The sequence below is a fragment of the Halichoerus grypus genome, chromosome 4 (genome assembly GCF_964656455.1).
Source record: "Halichoerus grypus chromosome 4, mHalGry1.hap1.1, whole genome shotgun sequence".
Classification (NCBI taxonomy): Eukaryota; Metazoa; Chordata; class Mammalia; order Carnivora; family Phocidae; genus Halichoerus; species Halichoerus grypus.
This window is the reverse complement of record NC_135715.1, coordinates 163,697,089-163,717,062: the sequence shown is the minus strand read 5'-3', so window position 1 is coordinate 163,717,062 and position 19,974 is coordinate 163,697,089. Positions and strand designations below refer to the sequence as shown.

At 38.8% G+C, this 19,974-nt stretch overlaps 1 protein-coding gene across 4 annotated transcripts in view; it reads right to left on the bottom strand.

Annotated features, from left to right (window-relative positions):
• The window catches only part of PARD3B (par-3 family cell polarity regulator beta), a 995,854-nt gene that overhangs the window by 585,680 nt on the left and 390,200 nt on the right, over positions 1 to 19,974 (bottom strand). For 3 of the 4 annotated variants that reach the window (XM_078071225.1, XM_078071227.1, XM_078071226.1), the window contains one exon: positions 14,284 to 14,455. The exons of the other annotated variant lie outside the window; for it this stretch is intronic. In XM_078071225.1, the coding sequence (XP_077927351.1) occupies positions 14,284 to 14,455 (172 nt within the window). The remainder of the gene's footprint in view (positions 1 to 14,283; positions 14,456 to 19,974) is intronic. 4 annotated transcript variants of the gene reach the window in all.

Genomic DNA, 19,974 nt, shown 5'->3' with positions numbered 1-19,974 from the left:
GAACACATATATATTTACTTTCTATCTTGGGTTATAAACCAATACTACATTATTTTGTTGTCAATTTTGCAATGTGGTTTTAACATGTCTTCCATGAAGTGAAATTGAACCCTTTTTAATATATTTACTGCCCATACAAATATTTATTTTATATGAAATGCCTTGTTAGAGTTCTATTGTTATCTTGAATTATCTGATTTTTCTCTTATTTCTAGGAGTTTTTCATATGCTTTGGTAATGGCCTTTTGTCAAATATATGTATTACAAATATCTTCTCAGAGTCTACAGTTGTTTTCACTATTTTAATGGTATTTAGTGGACAGAATTCTTTAACATAATCCAATTTATCTACATTTTTCTATGGCTAGCTCTTTTTATGTCCTGTATTAAAAATAAGCCTAACCCTAAAGTAATGCATATATCCCCATGTTGTCTTCACAGTTTGTTTGTAGATCTAAATATAAAGAAATGGCAAAAACAATCTGTCTTGCACTGATTTTCATATAAGGTGTGAGGTAGGGGTTAAGATTATTTTTTCTATATAAATATTGAATTGACTCAGCATCATCCCTTCCCCAGTGCACAGCAGCTGTCAAATCTGACATAAAACAAATGACTATTTGTGAGGGTCTGTTGCTAGAAATTTTCATTCTATGCCATTCATCTCTCCTTGTGCCCAAATCACACTGAAGCAATTACTATAACTTTATAAATCTTGGTGTCTGGTAAGGTAGCTCCTTCCAAGTTTGTTGTTCTTCTCTAAGGCTGTCTTGTCAATTCTACTCTAGCATCATTTTTTGAGTTGTTCCTTCAATGTCTGGGGAGCAGTGGTTGCCCACTCATCTCTCTGTATGAAGTACTCAGTTGCTTAAGAGTAACAAGAAGCTTCAGTTGTTTTAAAACATGTTCACTGACAGGTCTCATTTTAACAGGCATGAACAGGAAGGCAGGCAGTCAGGCTGTCCACCTCCACCCCAGCCCATCCCTCAATGCCAAAAGAAAAAGACTTGACTCTGGCAGCCTGAAATCTGAGTCACCTATTAATCTGATTCTATTTACTTTCCATCCCCCCTTCTTCCCATTTCCAGTGGTTTTATTAATCTATCCCCCTCCCCTTATTTTTATTCACAACTGTCATTTGTGTGAAAGTTTGGGAAGGAGGAAACACAAAAGAAATATATTTAATCTACTTTTTGGGAACTGAAAGCTGATGTGCTTTACTGCTTTACTCATGAAGATGGTGGAATTATAATCAGCAAGACAGGTATATTACATAAAGGCGGGTATTAGGTTTCAGTGCATGGTATATATAAATATCACCCATGCTATGTCTCAATTTAAAAAAAAAAAAAGAATGAGAACTATTGTACTGACTTGCGAACACCTTGAGGAAAAAAAGCGTATTTTAATTTCTATTTGATTTCTATTTCCAGGAGTAAGTTCTTTGTGAATCATATAATCAACTGTTAACTTTAAAGCATTTTTGATCTATACCAGCATCTTATTTAAAAAAAAAGAGTCAACTCAGAGACACATGGACTAGATATCTGTGCTGGCTGATCTCCATGTTGCTATCCAGAGCCACTTCCCAAGGCTTTTAAGCCCTGTTCTGGCCGCCCAGAGGCTGACTTTCATTCAGTAACTCAGTCCATCACACTGGCCAGTTTCCTCTTGCCGCCTATTGGGTTTGGCCATTAGGAAGGACCAGCTGGAGATCAGAGGCTAGGAAGAAAGGGGTATTAGGATGTTTAACCCCTACTGTGTTCCCTCTATCTTTGAAAGTGGCAGCACTGGACAACCCTAGATCACAGGTTCTGATCCCCTAAGGACCTCTCTTCCACATCAGCAGCTCTCACCAGATTGCTAAGAATTTTCTCCCCTTGCCACTTTTGGGCTTGGGCTGGTAAGGGTTCTCCCAATCTTTTTAGGACTTGAGTGCCTCACTTTCATAAATAATTCCATTATTAAATTGTCTTCAAATACACCTTTGAGATGCCATCTGTTTCTTGTTGGCACCCTGACTGATACAGTGTTCTAGGTCAGCTGGATGAGTGAAACAACACTACAAATAAATTCTTCTTCCCTTGTGTAAAGGTATTGTCAAACATAAACAGCATACACTTACCAACTGTAAAAGAAAATTCTTATGAACAATATGCTGAATCAGGGTGAGGACATGAAAGTAAATACTTGAGTTAAGATAAAAAGAATCAAAGCAATTACCCTTCTACAAATCTCTAAAAACAAGCACAAAGGTATTATATGAAAACTCTGCAGCAATTATATTATTTTGATTAATGTCCCTGAGTATTATTTTAGCTTCAATAAATCATTTTACTGTTTATCTTCTAAGACTGAAGAGAGGAAAAACAAATTTAATTTTATGGCTTAGGAGAAGGCATAAAGATGGCCAGAGTCTACATTCATGAAAAAGAGAGAACACGGTGTCATGGGTTGAATTGAAAGTGGGGAAAAGAGAGAACAAAAAACCAGACCAACATATTTAGATAAACACAAGGAGATTTTATAATTTTCTGCCAAATGATCAATAATAAAGTTAATGATAAAAATAATAGTGACTTACCACTTATTACATGGTGGGCACTATTCTAAGTGAGATATATATATATATTTATATATATTTATATACATATAAACGCTTTTGATGCTGACAGCAACTCTATTCTGTCATTACTGATATTACCCATTAGCTATACACACACACCGTATATATGTATATATATGTGTATATATGTATATAGATGTGTATATATATGTATATATAATGGGTTATACACACACACATACACACACACAGAGGGAGAGAGAGAAAGAGAGATTTTATAGAAGAAACTGAGACATACTGAGGTTAAATAATTTTCCAAAGATCACCTAGTTTGTAAAGGGCAGAGTCATATTTGACCTATGCTTGTGCTCTTAATTTCTATACTATACTTTGGTAAATATATTTACATATTATATCATCTATATCCTTCCTCATCCCTTTTGGAATTAATGTGTTGCATACTTGTTCATTAATATACTGGAGAAAAAACAAAGTGATATATATTCAGGTTACATTTTGCATACTGAGAACCAATTTTTAAGAAGACATGAATTATAGACAAGAATTTTGCCTAACCTCACATAACTTTTCACCTTGTAAAGACTGAACATTATCATATCAAATTTCTGACAACTACCACACAAATGCTAAACATTATTTTTAAAAATAGGGCAATAAGGCAGTCAAGGAAGTTCTTTTAAAGAAAATTAATTTTTGAGTAAGTTTTTGAAGAAGGTGATAATTGGTCTGAAAAGGAGAAAACACACAAAATTCATTTTCTAAACTTCTCTAAGGAAATCTGCCAAGATAGTCAAGATGCTCCTTCTCAATACAGTCTGCAATGTAGATGAATTCACATATAGGACAATCATATTTAGACAGTTTGGACACTCAAATGGAGAATGGTGGTTTGAGTAAGAATAGAGGGACTGAAAATAGAACTTTAACTTTCTGTATCACATAAATAAATCAGGCTGAGATATAGCCTATAGATTTGGAGAAGAAAAGGATCACCCTTAGGAGTCCAGTCAGTAATTTATATGGCACTCAGTGAAAAAGCAGCAAGGAGTGGGTCATTGACATCTACCTCCTGTCTAGGGCACAATTAATTCTTCTGAACAGTGCATTTACTGAACTCACCGGGGTAGAAGTCTGGTCTCCAACTTTACTATCTAGAATTAAAAGATTAGATTTGACTGCGGTGTCATTGGGAAGAAGGATGGATAGATGGATGGATGGATAAATATTCATCCATCAACCTACTAGGTCCTTGGAGACCTTCCTTGGGCAACATAGGACACTGTTAGTGGTAATGGAAAGACCTGGCATCCTAGTTATTTCTGGTCACCTAACAGGAGATAAAACTAACAGTGCCCAAAATAGAAAATGAAAATTGCAGAATCATATATAGACCACAAACTTGAAGTTTTATTATTTCCAAAACCTCTGTCAAACAAAGACCCAAATAAAAGGCAATTAACCAAGCTTTGGGGAGACACTGCACATGACTAATGGCACACAGCGAAGCTTTTTGTGCACATCTAAATCTACTTATGTGGTAAGACCTTTTTCAACTATAAGGTTTTGTAATTGTAAGCTCTGTGTTATTATAACAAGAGTTGTAAATTATAAAAATGGAAACCTAACCAAGTTAAGAGATTCACCCAGTAATTTATTTTAAGTCAACTAGACTGCAAGCTGCTTGGGAATGAGTTCATGGCTCGTGCTATTTTATATTCCTCTGGTAGCCTAGCATAATACTTCTTCTCTACTGAGCCAGCAATAAATAATTATTGATTACCTGAAGTCAGTGACAGGCACACCACCATCTTCTGTAGCAATGACATCAGATAGACTGATTTCCATAACTACATTCTTAAGCCCAATCATCAGAAAAGAGCAGATGTTAGCTGTGCAAAGGCTGAGTTCTCTGCCATGAGAGCAGTTAATTGTAACACCCAACGAAAGTCGTGAGGTCAAAGGACATTATTCCTGAACTGTGACTAAAATACAAAGTTTGCCTCATGCTTTCAGGTCTCTGGGGCAGAAAGTCTATTTGTTTTAAAAACATAAGGAGAGTTTAATTGATCATCACAATTCTGCAGAACCAGATGACACGAAGCCGTTCAACTTGCTGCTATCCATGTCATTTTTCAGAAACAAATAGTGCAAAAAGATATGGAAATGCCATTCTTATCAATAGTTTCAAGAAACATGGACATTGAGGTAATGGCTTCTTTTAACTAATATTATCTTCAAACACCAACTACAAGAGCTATGATTTTAAGTAGGTTGTGGGTAGGCAAGAAGCCTTTTAACTTATTTTCCTTGATCATGCCATATTCCACACACATGCATTAACTAATCCTAGCCAAGCCTTCCAAATAAACAAAAAGAAAATAAGCAAGATGTACCACATAATTTCCTTTAATTTTACACAAAGGAAAAAAAAAGTCCCAAATTTCTTCCATCTGTAAAAGAATTTGAAGAGTTTAATAGAGTCTCATATTTATATAGAACAGTAATCAAGATTTTTTTCTGGTATTTTTAGAGGGTTACCTGTATTTTCTGATAGCTATCAAGATTTTCCCATTAAGTCCATGAATAAACATAATGGGCACCATTTTCTGTGTACCATATGATAGATACATTGTTTCAATGATAAATTGACAGTCTGTGGTGGTGGTATCTGATAAACATTTTAAAAAGGGTAAACACAAGAGAGATAGCTTTCTTACGGCAATTGCTAAGCAATCCTTATCACCTTTCTTATGGCAATTGCTAAGCAGTCCCTATCACCTTGGGACGTGAGAATGACGAGATCAAGCTGTTTCAGTATTTCTTACTTTGATTTAGCCAAAGATCTTAGCAAAATTTCCAAATAGGTATAGCGCAAGGAACTAACCAAATATGTGTATACTGGGGCATAATTTATCATATAGCTTTATCAGATAAAGCAAATGAGAAAATCCTGAGCCAGTCATAAAAGCGTGTCCAACTCAGAGTGACTTGTCCTTAAGATGGATCTTCTGTAAATAATTAAATTAGTCCCCCAGATGGGTAGAAGGGGGGGAATCTTGTGTGCGGGCATGGGCATACACACACACACACACACACACACACACACACACACACACACACACACATCCTAAAGGCTAAACCTTATATTAAATTGTTAGTATAAATGAGACTTTACCACATACTGAATTGTTAGCAAGATTCCTGAATTTCACACTGCAAAAGAAAATCAGCATGATTATTATAAATAATTTGGTTAGATGTGATTAGAAATTTATGAGAAATGTAATCTATGGTCACAAAGACTTATATATTTAAAAATCTGAGTCCTATTGTTAAGAATGTTTAATACAGATAATTAATTTGAAAGCATTTTGAAAAAGGCATGTGAAACCCTAGAAGGCTCTCAAAAGCAGAACCTCTATCCAGAGAATGGAGGACCATTCTGTCTGGTGCTATTTGGCTGTCCTAGAGAAGAGGGGTTATAAAAAAGGAAGATGGGGGTTGTAATGGTGGCTGGGAAAGGAGTAAGAAGAGACTATGGATGTGTGTGTGTGTGTGTGTGTGTGTGTGTGTGTGTATGTGTGTTGGAGGGTTGGGGGGTGGTCTTCCCCTTCTTTTATTAAAAGAACAAACTGCAAATGATTTTATCAGTGGCCCAAGGAATTATAAAAAGTTGAATATGACAGTATGACTGAAAATATTTTCACCACTCAGGGAGTAGGCCTTTGCAAACATGGCCTCACTGGACTTACTATTAAAAGCAGTGTGCAAAAGAGGCCTGAAAACCCAGGGGTCTAATATCAAGCGAGCGGTAGGAAGGTGACCTTTCATTCCGTTTGTTTATGAGAGGATCTGCAGACTCTGTCTCAGTGTGGGTCCAGCATCGGCAAGAGGCCAAAGGGGAGACGGTGAACTCGGCGTTTTTTTGTTTTTTGCTTTTTCTGAGGTCATATAATCAACTTAGAAATTTATAGCTGGAAAAGAACAAGAGTGAAAGCTTATTTTTTATATACTATCTTACATTTTTGGATGAATGGCTAAATGCAAATCCCCTTTAATATTTTTTTTCCATAGAGTACAACCACCTTAGTACCAATTTAAGTACTAAATTTAGCCATTGGATATAGCACACAAAATTGAAGGGACAAAGAAGAACTGAAGCAGGTAGTAATTAAGACAAAATACAAAGACAAACTCGACAGAAAACAGAAAAATGAAAATAGTAGTTCTGTTAGGCTGATGGTAATGTTTTTTCTTGTTTAACATTCTATAACTTAATAAATAATATCTCACTTAAAAAACATTTATAAGAATACAGAGTATTTGCAAGCAAATCTCACCGTTATTTTTATAAAATGTTATAAACTGATTGCCTGTCTATGAAGTATGCTTGTATACACCATTCCTCTGCAGTTACTTATAAAAGGTAACGCCAAGTATGCTGGAAAGTTCTTATTTGAACTACTACTCACATCTGTACTTCACTAACACAAACAAAAATGACTCCTGTGTGGTAATTACCTTTTAACATTTGTTCAGGAGTTGTTTGTCTTTAGGTATTGATTTTATTTTTTCATTCAACCAAGTACCTCGGGCCCTTTCTGGAGTATCAAAACATTTTTAAAATATTCAATATATAATCTGACTCCCCCCACCCCCAGCAACTTTTACCTACTGTGAAAACAAACTAAAATAAAACCCAAAACATCAGGAAAAGAAGAATGATGCCAGAAATGGGTTAGAAACGCCGTGACCGCCTTCATCCTGATTTAGTCACTGTCGTTCCAGAAAGCATGCACACACTTTGTTGACTCTATGGCTGTGACTGATTGATGATGGCCTGGCAAGGTTACCATAGCTAATTACAACATCATTCATCTAAGCCTGCATGGGAAGAAAATACCAGCCTCGAAGGGAAGAGAAAAGTAAAGAAAGAAAAGCTATTCTATAGCTGTTAACTTTTGAATAATCAGCCCCAACAGGAAACAAATAAGATGAAACTCAATGACCAAATTATGACTTATGGATTCATCCAAGCAAATGACCTCAGTTGCCTGGTAATTTCAACTCTGGTTTCACAGCCCACAACGGAGAGCTTCCAGCAAAGAGGAACCCGCAACATGCTTGTGCGCTTTGTAGTCTGAATTCAAAGGCTCCGGCAGAAGCCCAGCCCAGCCCTGAGCTTTAGTTCTGCTATGTGTGTGGTGTGACTGTGTTTGTCTAGGGTCAGATGCCAATACTTAAACTCACATTATGGGCACAGCAGCTACTTACACACTGCAGCCTAATTAAAGGAATAAACTTCCCCCTTCTTTATTTTTTCCTGAAGATCAGTGCCATAAAGGGATTTGGTTTCCTTAAAAATTCAGACAAATGTTCCCATATGTTTCCCTTATGCAGTAAATTAGTCAAAATCAGATAGAAAACGGTCACAATTTCCAACACTAATCTATGGCTATGTAATTTTTTTTTTTCCTGAGAACTACTGAAAATAAAGACAAGAGAACTCAGTGTTTTGAAAATAATTGTATTATAACAAACACACAATCATAATTTCCATTTCAGTTTTGAAGCACAAACACACAAGGAAACAATAAAGCATCTGAGGCACCTTTCAGCTTTCAAGTCTCAGAAACAAGAATCACTTTCAAACAGAAAGTAAGCTCATCTTCAAAGTTTAACACACAAGAGGAGAATAAAGCTAATGCTATTTCAACTCCAAACTTTAATCAGATTGCTTTATATCTCGGTAATATAGGTCACAAGACTGGCAACAACCAAGTCCCAAATACGTTTTTTCCTGACACACTGTTTAAATTACATCCCTAAAATAATTATAACTAAAGAAAATATTTTCTCACGTAAGCTTGAACCCAAAATAGCAAGTTTCTGTCAAGAAGTACTGAAAAAAATTATCAAAAGATCCAAAATAAAACTACTAATTACCTGGGGCCATGGGACAGAAATTGGCAGGCGCATGGAGTCAGATTCAAATTCAACGTGGTACGAATGAAATTCTCCTAAAACAATCATAGCCCATTAGGGCAAGCAAGGCGTATTTTATAGATGAGAAAACTGTGCGGCAAGGAGACATGGTAATGACACATAACGAAATGACCCAGATGGTCTCAACTCAAATATTCACTTCTATGGAAATGACAAATGTGTCCCGATTTATTTTGTTTGGAAAGATGTGGTCCTGATACAGATTAAATGATTTACCTGGGCACACAGCTAGATCAAATACTGTAGGTCTGGGACCAGCTCCACACCACTGGTTCCCAAGGGACAAGGATGGGCCAAGCTTGGGGCCACGATCTCATGACATCTTTTGCGCAACAGTAGAAGGCCAGGTACCACAGATCTAAAGGCAGCACAGGAACCACTGACGAGAAGGCTAAAAGACCCTTACTCTTCTAAATGGCAAGCTAATTGTCCTAATTTGTCTGATGTACAGAAGGCCCTACGTGCAGATACTTGAAATGTCAAAAAGAGTACAACGGTATCTGCAATACAGAAAACAAATCACCCCTGTATCCCGTTAGCATATTGGTTTTGGTGCAGTTTTCCCCCAAACACATACACATGCATGCGTGCAGGTGTGTGCAGACCTACAAGGGATGAGGAGACGAAGTCAATTCTTCTTTTTTTTTAAACTTACAGAAAGATTTAAAGGAAATTTTCTCCATCTAATTTTCTGGTCTTTATTCCCTTATTAGCTTCTGACTTACAGCTATTCATAGTATCTATTTATTAATTTACACTCTATCTTGATTCCAAAACGATATGAGGTGGTATTTTATCACATATAGTATTAAAAGACATGGTAATTGAAATCTTCAATTAATCCCAAAAATGTCATATAGTTGAAAGAGTGCTGTACTAGAAGCCAAAAGACACAGGGTCCAACTCTAGTTCTTTACCCAACCGGTTATTTGACATCAGAGCACACATTTGCTTATTTGTAAAATATTGTCAATTGTCTAGAGAACTGCTAATTATGAAATTCTATTCTATTTCCAGAACCAGCACTTTACAAAAGGTGTTGTCAGGGGCACTATGAATTCTTGAGGGGAAGTGGGTTTCTTCACTATAGGACTTCTAAAAGGCATTAGGATTCTCTGTTGCCTACTCAACAGCCTTCTGTATTCCTTTCTTCCCTACTAGCATAATCCATCTTACCTGCACAAAGAGTGAACATGAATAAATTAGAAGAGCATCTAAAACTTAAATGCTCAATAAACGTCATTTGTTAATTAACCACAATCACATAGTTGTTGAAATCCCAAACCATGTTCAGAAGTACCACAGGGCTCCAAAGAAGACTTGGAAAAATCCCTGAACTGGGCGACTTTAAAGTTCAAGTGGACTCTGTGAATATGAGTCTTTGCTATTCTACCTGGCATTTGTTCTACAGCAAGTCTCTTCTTTTAAATAGATCTTTAGGTTAGCAATCTCTGGGCTATACAGTAGGAAGCTGTGGCCAATTTCAGAAACAGAATCTTAAAGTGTTAGCCCAAACTAGCAAATCATTCTGCATCAGGACTTAGACATTTAGCATTACATTAGAAAATCCATTGGGGTGCGGGGTGGGGGCGCCTGGGTGGCTCAGTCAGTTAAGCATCTGACTTTGGCTCGGGTCATGTTCTCAGGATCCTGGGATCCAGCCCCTCCTCAGGCTCCCTGCAGAGCGGGGAGTCTGCTTCTCCCTTTCCTTTTGCCCCTCCCCCAGCTCGTGCACGCTCTCTCTCTCAAATAAACAAACACAATCTTTAAAAAAAAGAAAAAAAGAAAAGAAAAAAAATCCATTGGGAAAATAAATGGCAAGAAATAATTTAGATGAATGAGGTTGGAATTTTGTAGATGCCCAATTGATTTGAAACTCCTCCTATAAAAAAAATACATACCCCATTAGCTTATAGGGTATATGACTGAAATCTTTTAGGTCAGTAGAAGATTTCTTCAATTCATCTTTGTAACTCATCATTGCTGAATGAAGTATTAAGAAATTTATTTATTGTATACCTATTGTACCATCTTGAAGATGTGCACAAGGCTTTACAAACACAGTCATATTTGGGCTTGAATTTAAAAGGTGCATACAAATTCACCAAGTAGAAAAGAGGCAAAGGGAGGACCAAGGTGAAGAGGACAGTTACCTCTACAAGCACTGAGGCCTGAAAGACAGCAAATCTGGGGAACGGCAAGTGGTTCATGGTGCCTGCAGGTTAATGGAACTGTGGAAGAGTGGCCAGTAATAAAGGTGGGCAGAGAGGAAGTAGGTAGGTTGTGAAGAACCTGTAAATATGAACTTCTGGCATATTCTGGGCATAAGCATTTCATCTTGGAAGAAAAATAAAAGGAGGGGCCGATCTCTGTATGCATATAGGGAATGTTGTTGGCTTTTAACAGAGTATCGTTAATTATCATCTTGTGTTGGACAATGATATAAAAATTATACTGGGTATCGGGCATATTTTTATTTCAGATATCAATACAATACAAATTTTTGGCGATTAATATGACCTAATCATAAAAATGTGTTGATTCCTATTATTTGTTAAATGGTATCTTGATAAGAGATACAAGCATGTGAGTTGGTAATGATTAAATTCCCCATCTTCTTGAATGGGGCTTAAGAATTTGACAATCTGTGAGAATAAGCCCTGTGTCTGCTGCACCAGCCTACGCAAATGAGCCCCAGGAGAAGTAGGACCAGTTCCAATGGCCTCTGGGAGCTGAGTGGGGAGCTGAGCTGAAGAGCTGGGGCTCTGGTGCTTGGCATTTTATACGCACCCCGCTCGGGTGAATCACTGGGACACAAATGCTACTCCCCCTCTAGCCAGCCACCCCCCTTCATCAAGCAGCATCTCAGGGTGGGCTTGACAGCACGACCAGGTCACGTTCCCCCCAGCAGCCATGAGCACTGCCTCTGCGGCCAGGCATCTCCCTCCATCCTGAGGCAACACCTGGGCCATCTGCGACCACACCCTGACCCGCGGGCAACAAAAGGAAAGGGAAACGGAGCAGGCAGACACCGAAGCAGGCTGGGTTGCGTCCTGCTCTAGTTTCTCTGCGAGACTTGATAAATGTTTTCCCGTCTTTGCTTTCAAAGTTCCAGGAACGAGAAGTGCTCAATCTGCTGGACCCATGAGGGAGGATAAGGGCTGATTTTTTTTCATCGTTCATCCCTGCCCAGATTCCTCCTGCTCATTCCGAGGAACCATCTGCATCGGTCTGCTAATGAGTTTGGACATGGCTCTCCGCGCACTACGAAGCCAGTGAAGGTTGTTACGCGGGGAGTTATATAATCAGATTTGTGACTTAGAGAGGCAGCTCCGGCAGAAGCTGGGATTGGAGACAGCAGGCCCTGGGAAGAAAGAGGTCAGCTTGAGGCCTCCGCGACTGAGTGATGAGCAAGCTCTGTCCTGCTGTAAGGGTGGGGTGCATGCAGGCGGAAGGAAGTGAGGCTGGCCGGCAGGAGAGGGGGAGAAGGGCAGGTGAGGCCGGGGCTTCAGAGCCCGAGGCTGGAAGGCAACACTGACCACCCAGTGAGGAAGGTTAGCTAATCTCATCGTCTCATCCACACTACTATGTGAATGGATCTGAAGCCGGGGAGGTATAAGCACTTTCAGGGTTTCGATACCTATTCACAAAGTACACCCCAGAAAAAGCGTATCAATGTGTTCTTTTACTACTAGCATATGAGAAGGAGCACAGGAAAGTCTCCTGACACTGGAGACAGAAAGGGTTCAAATCCAGGCTTTGCCAACTACTCGCTATGTGATTTGGGATAAATTACTTCAGTACGATGTGCCTGTGTCCTCACCTCTTAAATGAGGGGAGTAACAGAACCCAGCTAAGTATCGTGAGGCTTAGATGAGTTGTCATGGGAAGTCTGGGTGGCTCAGCCAGTTCAGTGTCTGCCTCCGGCTCAGGTCATGATCCCGGGGTCCTGGGACGGAGTCCCGCCTCGGGCTCCCTGCTCTGCGGGGAGTCTGCTTCTCCCTCTGCCCCTCCCCCGACTCATGCACCCGCGCTCTTTCTCTGTCTGAAATAAAAAAAAAATCTTTAAAAAAAAATCCTTAAAAAAATGAGCTGTCATAAGCAAAGGATTTAGAACACTTGGGGCACTGTTCTGAGCTCAGTGCCTGGCATATAGTCCCCACTTAATAAAGATTCTCCCTCTCTCTCACCAAAAATTAGTACTAAAGAAGTAGAAAATTCACTTTCAAAGAAAAAGAACCTCAGCTTACTGTTCTTCCTGATTTCAACATTATATTGCTCAGACAGTTCAACAAAAGAAGCTGAGAAAGCTTAAGAAAAACTTTTTTTTTTTTTTCCCCTGAGAAAGCTCCTAAGAGAAGACAGAAACAAATTCCCCAGCACAGGGTACTCTTAGGTTCAGCCGTTTGAAGACCACACAGTGCTTGCTTATAAATAGAATATTAAAACAAGCAAGAGCAATTTTCTCCTTTCGTCTTCCCTTATTGCCTAATTTCCCTCCCATACCATTTGCATAATGGATAAAAAGGCATCCATTATGCAAATGAATGATAGGGCGGTGAGGCTGCTGAAGCCACAAACCTCTGCTGTGGATGGAGCGAAGCTGCCACGGAGCCCTGGGTTGTCCGCATTCCAGCACACCACGGCACTAGCTGGGTTTCCAAAGGATAGAGGAGCATCATGAAGATTAGAGGTCATAAATTTCCACTTGGTTTATTATAAAAGGGGCACCACAGATGCTTTCCAGAAAATTAGTACCAAATACGGATATTCAGTACTGTGGTATGTAAAATACACTTTCCAGTAAACATTTTGTTTCAGATGGGAAAAACCGGTACTCCGCAGGACTTCTATGATTTTAAGCATATACTTTGCTTTGCAAGGGAAAGATTCCCCTTGCAGAGTAGTAAAAGCCTCTGTTCTTCTACCTGGAGAATTAACCTATATAACAGGTGCTCAGAGCAGTCTCAAAACATATGCAAACATTCAACACGAATGAAAATTTGTTTTTAAGTACCAAAATGTTAGTGGCTTTTTCAAAAGCTTCATGCTGTTAAACTGACGTAAATTTATCTCTAAGAGGCATCACCAAAAACTGACATTGCTCTTGGAGATGTAAATTCACTGAAACTTTAGAAGAACGTTTCTTTTTCTCCCAATGCCTTCAAAACAAAAATGAAGAATTCTGAACAAAATTACTGGGTAGGTGGTTCTTGCTGGAATAAATCAGTAGGATAGAATTAAGAGACTAACTTCAAGATGTTTTCCCCAAAGTCTGAGATACATAGTTTGAGGAGAAAAAGAAGGTGGCTGACACAGAAAGTGACCTCTATTCCTAGTCTGAATTCCTTGATAACCATTAGCTTTTGCCAGATGACCCTTTTCAGAGACATTTTTCAAGTGACACTCATAGGCTACAGATGAACCCCATCACTTACAGACCAGCCTGTCCCATAGGATACTGCAGGAGCAAGCAACTCAGATCCACCCACCATTCAAGAAAAAACCATATCCCCTTGTCTGAGCATCCGCAGCTACAAAGAGCTATGTAAAAATAATTTAAAGAAAAGACAAACCAGATTTTTAAAGACAGACACTAAGAGGATAAGTCATATAGTAGAAGCAACTCATAATCAGCAAGATGATGCATTTCAACCAGGTGAAGAACATACCAGTGAAAATACACATACCTAATTTCAGAGCAGAAGGGGTTACTTCAATTTCCCCACCAATTGGTTTAAATGCAGCCAACTGGGCAGCCACTTCCATCTCAAAGGCATCTGGGCTCTGCCGACCTGCAGGGTTTCCACTGGGGCTCTCAATCTTGTGGAGTGGTTCTTGTTCATCAAACACAGCAATCAGCTACAAACAAATCCAACAACACTAATTACTTTGAATGGCATGCATATCACACAACACTGTGTCTAGTGGATTGTGATCTTTCTTTGATTTTAAGGAAAATGGCCTCTGAAAACTTGTAACTTGGATGTTACTGTACCACAACTCTCAATGCAATATTATGTCTGTCAGGACTGTGGCAGGATTTCCTTAATGGTTTATCTATTCTTGAAATAAAGAACCTATTTTGTCTAAACTCTCTTGAAGGAAGGAAATGGCTGCCCCTTCCCACGCCACCTTTTCCAATATGCCGAAAAGGACTTCAGTATTTTTTTTAAGAGGTTTCCAGAAATAAAAGTTGAATATGCAAAAGCTGAACAACAGATCTACAGGGTAAAAGAGGCCATTCCAGTCTCAGAGAGCTAAGATATTATAAAATCCACAATTACAGCTGTCCTTTCACACACAACCACAACAAATATATGTGCATATTTTCATACAATGTGTTCACTTTGTATGCACAGATATCCCCTTTTTATACATCCCTTTAATTTTGTTCTCTTCATTCATGATGCTATGTTGACTGGTTTAAGTCCAATGAACGTCAAGTCCAATGAAACTACACATGAGCACTTTTAACCAAATTATTCCCATCTTCATCTCAATTTTGTTTCGTATGAGAACTGTTTCTTGTCCTTAATATAAAAACATTTAATTGTCCATTTCCAAGTCATTTTTCATAAAGCGCAAGATATAATAAAATATTCATTGCACAAACATTGCTGTACGAACAGCGAGGACAGTCCTGATGAAACTGTGTTTTTGGCCGGCAGACAGCACCACCACAGAGCGACTTCGCATGCTGCTCATCAGGTGATGTGGAAAAGTCCAAGTGTGTGTGTAGTAGGCAGTGCGGGGATGCGACTGTCAACCCAACAAAGGAGAGTGTGCGCAAATCTGAAACCTGCTAGGAAATCTTTAGATATTTTTCATTCATTAAATAAAACAAACCTACTTATGATTCAAACATTTATTCAGGAAAGGCACTCAAAGGCCCATTCATAGGGGAATCTTGTTAGCAATAGTATTAATAACACAAATGCAGGAGTAATCAATCAAAACATCATAAATTCCAAGTTCAGTCTTTCAAAAGAAATGAATACAATTAGGGATATGCAAATTGACTATTCAAAAATAATTTTCATAATTGACTACTCATTTCCAGTATGGAGACTTCTTTAATTGGAAAATCCAACAATCCTCTTACCACAGGAAAGAAATGCTACTCCCAAGGCATTATTTTTAATTCTTGAAATTGAGCACATACATTTTCTATTTTTAATTGGCAGCACTGATGAATTGATTTGAGAGAAGACTTAAATAGATTAATAATGAAAGATTATTCTAGTATAAAAATAATCAGTAGATCTGTTATCTTTCTAATCATCTGGTCAGAGTGAAGAGCTTAACACTTTAAATCTTGAAAAGGAAAATAAAATCAATTTTTAAAATGTGCTGGAAGTGTTATTTTCATCACTATTTTTGTGACATAATTATAATTTCAGTTTTGCATATTGGTAAATTCTAACACATCTTAGTAACATTTATTTTAATTGCCAATCGGCGAGGCAAAGTGGCTTATTATACTGGTTCTACGAACACTTTTGTGTTAAGTTAAGACTAGTACCTTACTTTTCCTCTTGCTACATCCTTAACTGCTAATATATGTACTGTGCCTTAAATACTGGGGAAAAGAGAAAAAAAAACAGAATAGCAATCTAGAGCATAATACAGAATCTTAAAACTGAGAACGCGTAAGTCAATACCTATGTTTGTTATATAAACCTTCCTCCTTAAGATACTTTACTGTTTTCCATACCTTCATATCCATACAGTTTATCGCATATGTTATAACAATGGTACACCTATTTATCAAATGAGAACACAACAGTTCAGAGATTTTGTTTCCCAAAGGGATATACTAAACAGTAATTGGTACGAGAATCTAGTCTTTTTAAATTTCCCACCCAGGGTTTCAGACCACAGTGTGACTGTTTTCCAAAATGAAAACTGTAAAAAGAGAGGCTATGTTGTCAAAGATACATGGTTTTTCCATCAGGATGTTATGTCCTAATGAACACGGTAGACACAGAAAAGGCATTCTATGACTCTCCACAAAGATGATGGTAAGATGAACTGGCGCAGCCCCAAATCTCACGGTCTCCCAATCCCATAACTGACAGGAACTGTCACCAGAGAGTCTACTCTGGATGTGCGGATGAATGAATGAATGAACGAATGGGTCTCTATTCCTGGAAAGAAGAGGTTCAGTTCCCGAATCTGTGGTGCCCAAACGGAGCCGTTGGGTCCATCGGTGCTGGCTGCTGAGTGACTCACCATGGGCTTTTCATCTCAACATCTACAACATGCACAGAACTTAGACTCGCTTCAACATCAACAATTTATTTAAACTGTATACATTGCAGGTGCTTATTAGCTAGATTACTTGACTCATGAGAACATCTACATTCCTGGGTAACAGAGTTCCCAGCAGCAGAGATGCATTAATTAACATAAACCACTGTTCTAGTCCCTCAATAGAAGGCATGCTGATTTCCAAAGCGTCCAGTGCAGGCAAATGGCCTCTCCTCCCTGACCTTAAACCCATTACAAATTACCTTTCCCACAGAGATGAGATGGACATGAAAGAAGAAATTCTATTGAAAGTTTTCTGTTGTTAAGGTTTCACCTAGACTAAACTTCTAAGGCATACGGAAGATTTTTCACTGACATGGTAGGGCCTATACTAACCTAAATGCTATGCAAAATGCAAACAAGCAATATTTCATTTGGATGCCTTCCTCCTCTGCTGCTTTATCCATTTTCTGGTGACCTTTCTGTTCTCCTTCCATAATGTCGGTATTCTCACGTCACCCAGCACAACACCGACATTTCCCAAAGACCCCATAATTCAAGATCTTTTCACACAGCCATTATTCCCAATCAAAACTTCTGTCTGCACAGATCTCTGTCAGTATGTAGGCATCTTATCCCCAGAGAGACACAGGAAGGTTAGTCCACAAATATGCTATTCATTCTCCCACTCAAAACAAAAAGAGAAACAAACAACCTTCTCAGGACCCCTACAGATACTATACCCATTTCTCAACTTTCCTTGAAAGCAAAATCTGAAAGAGCTGTCCACAGAGCAATTTCTAGTCTCTCTCCTCCCATTCTTTGCTGAGACCACACTAGTCAGGCTCTCACCCCTCCACTCCATAGAAACTGTTTTTATCAAGGTCAAAAACAATCTTCAGGTAGCTAAATCCCAAGCCACTTTTCTGGCTTGATTTAAGGACACAGTCGATCACTACCCTCTTCCATAAATTATTTTCTTCACTTGCCTTCCCGGACATCTTCAACTCTCCGGGCCCTCCCTTAAATTTCCTTCTACTTATCCTCCTTGTCTCTAAAAATGTGAAATATGTCTAAAATTTTTTTTGGACACCTCATTTGTCTCATGGCATACATGGAAGTATATGCTGATAACTTCCAAACTTAAATCTTCAACCCAGAGCTGCTTCTTGACCTCCAGGATCATATGGTCCACTGTCTAAAGTAACATGTCAAAAACTGAAAAACTGACCTTCCAAAGCTCTTTTCATAATCTTTTTACATCCCAATTAACGGCACCCCATTCTTCCAATTGCTCAGGCTAAAAACCTCCTATTAATCCTTGATGCCTTTTTCCTTCCCTTCCTCCCTCTGTCTCTCATACACCCCCCACACAACCAATTTGTCAACCAATCTTGAAATATAGTCAGAGTTTAACTGCTTCTCACCCCTCCACTCTCACCACTTTGGACCCCACTCCCAGTCTCTCCTGTGGATTATGGCAACAATTTCCTGTCTGGTCTCATTGTTTCTACCCATGCTCCCTTTCAATCCGTTCTCAACACAGCAGCTGGACTGACCCTACTAAAACACAAGGCAGGTCATGTCTCTCCTCTGATCAGTTGCCTTCCCATGTCACTTACAGTGAAACTCAAGTCCTTGCAATGGACTATCTGGTCATGGGCTCCCCGTGAAATTTCTGACTTCGTGTTCTGCGTGCATTCTCCCCTGTTCTCCGGATTCTATCCAGCTATGATTTCTTCTTCTTTGTTCTTGACTCAGTGTCTTTGCATTTGCTGTCCCCTCTGTCCCTTCAGTCCCCGATGCAGTCTTCCCCGAGACACGTACATGACTTGTTTCTCTATCTTTCCCAACTTTACTCAAACACCACACGTCTGTGTTGCAACATCACTACCACTTCCTACCTTCTCTTCCTTTTTCTTTGTAGCATTTATCACCCTATCAATGTTTCATCTTTTCTTGTTTGTCTTAGCTATTGTTGGTCTTCTCACAGTACTAGAATATAAGCTCCAAGAAAACAGTGATTTTTGTCTTTTTTATTGTATTCTCATCACCTAGAACAGTGCATATACATAGTAGGCCCTGAACATATATTTGTTGGAATGAGTAAAATGAGGCAAGAACAGATACTAACACCTAAGATAGCAGATAAAAGATACCTGGATTTTTTCATGTGTTTTCAGAATAAACATTCAAATTATTATTATTTTTTTTTAGAAATGAATGAGTATAAACAACCAATACATACCCATAAGATCCTCCAAGTGTCATTATCATTATTGCTGTTGTTTTGGTTTTGATATGGGGGAGAAATTCTTCATTTTTCTATTCAACACTGGGAGAAATTGCTTCTGCCACATCAAGCTCCAAAAATAGAGATTATGTGTGTTCTCTTTTCTTTTTCAGGCTCACTTTTGAAAGGGAGACTCTGTTTCTTTGGTCTCTGAAGGAGCAGAAGTGTCACACTAGAGGTGTGTGGCAGATGGAGAGGGAGCAGGGTTAGAAGTCTGGCGCCAGGCACTCCCTTGCCCACTTTCCTCCAAGACGCCACTTGGATGTACCTGGTGTCAAGCTTCTAGATGTGTGCCCCAACGTAGCTTGAGAACAAATGTGAATAGACCTCCAGGGTAGTGGGGGCCTAGCCTGAGTTGGCATACCCCAAGCTCACAGTTGAAGGGCTCAGCTTTTACAAATTCGTGTCTTATATTTTGCATTCTACCAGCTTTCTGTGCTTGTTTTAATACAAAAAGATTTTCTCTTTAATTGCCAGTAAAATCAAGGCACCAGGAAGAGGTACAATGTTTATCCATGTGTTTCGTACCTCTGTTTGAGAGGTCGAGGCAGAGTGTAATTCTCAGGAACACACTTAACTTCTAAATAGAATTTAGGAAAACATGGAAAAAGAAGCACATTAATGTAGCATGTCCAAATTATATTCAATAACTAGATCTCAGTTGTCCATGTGGATGGTGTTCCCAATTCAAAGATTAGGCACTGGTTTTGGTAACTGCAAGCATCCTCTGCCCACCCCTGAAGGCATATGGAAAGAACATCTGAAATTAGGATTCTCTTAGAAAAAATATCACCCACAAACCTCACGTTAGAGAATATTTCCATCTTTTTCTCAT